Below are 2,500 nucleotides of genomic sequence, written 5' to 3' on the forward strand. Positions count from 1 at the left end.
GTGACAAACTGCTGCTGCTCTGGAGAGGAAAAGAATTAAGACAGAATCAGATTCTGAGTGATAAAGTTTCAAAAAATCTTTATAAAACACAGAAAAGGAAGAGAAGCTGCGGCTCACAGGGTCTTTCTTGGTTTTAGAGGATAAAGCCACAGAAGCCAAATACTGAATCACTTTCTTTGTGTTTTCCGTTTTTCCTGCTCCGGATTCACCTCTGACAGAAGGGCAAAAAAAATCTCCCATATTGTACACATTTCTATTTCTTGTATTGTAAAGCTTTATAAAAATGTGCTGAGATCACAGCTCCATCAACAGATCCTCCACACCAACATCTGACCTGCTGGATGTCTGAGAGGAAGTGATGCTTACGTGCACAGGATGGACTGATCCTCCCGATCTGCAGGACGGAGAAACCAATAACAGATCATTTATAGATAAAATTCATCAGATTCCCTGGGGTGTGTGTGTGTGTGTGTGTGTGTGTGTGTGTGTGTGTGTGTGTGTGTGTGTGTGTGTGTGTGTGTGTGTGTGTGTGTGTGTGTAACCTTGCATCATGCTCCGGTATGCAGTGTCTGTAATGGCGTAGATGTGAGGAGGCATCTCGTGTCTCTTCTTTCCCCTGTACATGTCAACGATCTCCTCAGAGTAGATGGGCAGGTGTTTATACGGGTTGATGACCACACAGAACAGCCCAGAGTACGTCTACACACACACACACACACCACACACACACACAAGTCAGTGTGTGTGTGGTGTGTGTGTGTGTGTGTGTGGTGTGTGTGTGTGTGTGTGTGTGTGTGTGTGTGTGTATTTACATAGATTAGTCCGGAGTAGTATCTCTCTTTGAGGTTGTGGAGAACAGACGCCTCGTTGAGGCAGGTGAGCTCTGCCATGTCCTCCACCTTGTTGAACTTGGGTGGGTTCATCTTCTGGATGTCGTCTTTGCTCACTTTGATCTTTTTCCCAGAATCGCTGAGCTCCACGATGCACTCGTCCCCTTTCTCCTCTATAACTGAGCCCGACTCGAAGCCCACTTTCTCAGACGGAACCCAGATGAGCTTCTTGGAGGCCCAGTCGGCCTGCGCCAGGGGGTCGGTGATCGCACTGCGGTCTCCATACAGGAAACGCTCTGCCTCAGACATGATGACTGACTACACGGAGACACACGGAGACGAGGAGACAAAATCAGACATCATTCACAGATGATTTTTAGACATGGCTGTGTCCTGATGAAAGTGGGTGGGGTTATGCTAATTAGCTTTCCAACCTAATTAAGTGTCCACGTCTGTCTGGCTGCAGGCAGCAAGGGACAGTCCGAGTCGAGTCTGATCTAAAGTTCCAATATTAAAGCAATGAGCTAGCAATAACTAGCTTAGCGTAACCTTAGGAGAGAAGAGATTTAGCATTACACAAAAATCATTAAAGGCTGCATCCCAAACCACACTATAGTGTACTACATATTCAAAGTACAAAACAATCTGTACACCTGATAAAGATGTAATTTGGGACACAGCCCTAAAAGGTATAAATTCCACATGTTCCCATCCTGTTGCAACGTTTCCTCCTGATCCATCTAATCTAACGTCTGCGTATCAAATCCACAGCAGAGATTAAGTGTAAGACTCAGGTGTAAAATTCCTCAACGAGTCCGAACAGAAAGAAGGAAAAAGTCGGAGAATGGACCACACCCAGGACACGGCCGTGTCTCACACACAACATTCCTCAGGAACCGTGTGTGTGTGTGTGTGTGTGTGTGTGTGTGTGTGTGTGTGTGTGTGTGTGACCAAGCAATAGTGACATGATGAATTAGCATGTGGGAGTGCAGCAGATAGGAGTTTGTTTAAAGGACAAACAGGAAGTTGCTGCATGGCATTAAACAGATGTGGAGAGATTACACACACACACACACACACAGTAATAATGTGCACATAATTGTGCAAGTCCGTTGTGAAACTTCCTGAGGTTATGGTGGAATACAGTAGAAAACAAGCTTTAAGCAAACAAGTACAAATAATGTTGAATTATGAGCAGTTAAATCACTGAATCTCCGACTCCACCTGCATGATCAGCACTTTAACCAGAATCAGCAGCAGATACGCTAACAGCATTAGCATGCTTACATTAGTAGTGTATATTTGTATATTTGTCCTCAGCAGGATGTTCACGCTCACATTAGCATCAACATTCTACCTTCAGCTAGTGGGTGGATCAAATGATTTCTTCTGAAAATTCAACAGTGAAAGGAGAAGCAAATTTTCATTTATTACATCATTCATGCACAAAAACTCTCATTCCTCTTTCACTACAGGGGTTTAGGACACAACCCAGACTCTGTGTCTAAGAGAGAGAGAGAGAGAGAGGAGAGAGAGAGAGAGAGAGAGAGAGAGAGAGACAGAGACAGAGAACCAAGGGTGTGAGAGAGAGAGAGAGAGAGAGAGAGAGAGAGAGAGAGAGAGAGAGAGAGAGAGAGAGAGAGAGAGAGAGAGACAGAGACAGAGAACCA

At 44.8% G+C, this 2,500-nt stretch overlaps 1 protein-coding gene across 3 annotated transcripts in view; it reads right to left on the reverse strand.

The window, feature by feature from the left end:
• Nucleotides 1–2,500, reverse strand: part of LOC310718036 (myosin-10-like) — a 16,735-nt gene that overhangs the window by 12,792 nt on the left and 1,443 nt on the right. For 2 of the 3 annotated variants that reach the window (XR_014531040.1, XM_083526531.1), the window contains exons 2-6: nt 813–1,148; nt 543–699; nt 367–394; nt 118–211; nt 1–19 (exon numbers count right to left, since the gene is read on the reverse strand). The exon at nt 1–19 is cut by the window's left edge and continues 2 nt beyond it. Coding sequence is in view for 2 of the 3 variants with exons in the window: in XM_083526531.1 (XP_083382657.1) it covers nt 1–19; nt 118–211; nt 367–394; nt 543–699; nt 813–1,139 (625 nt within the window). In the remaining variant the exon portion in view is untranslated. Of the gene's footprint in view, nt 20–117; nt 212–366; nt 395–542; nt 700–812; nt 1,149–1,264; nt 1,386–2,500 lie in introns of those variants that run through there. The other variant, XM_083526532.1, reaches the window with a different exon arrangement.

This window comes from Silurus aristotelis (genome assembly GCF_946808225.1).
Source record: "Silurus aristotelis genome assembly, chromosome: 2".
Lineage (NCBI taxonomy): Eukaryota > Metazoa > Chordata > Actinopteri > Siluriformes > Siluridae > Silurus > Silurus aristotelis.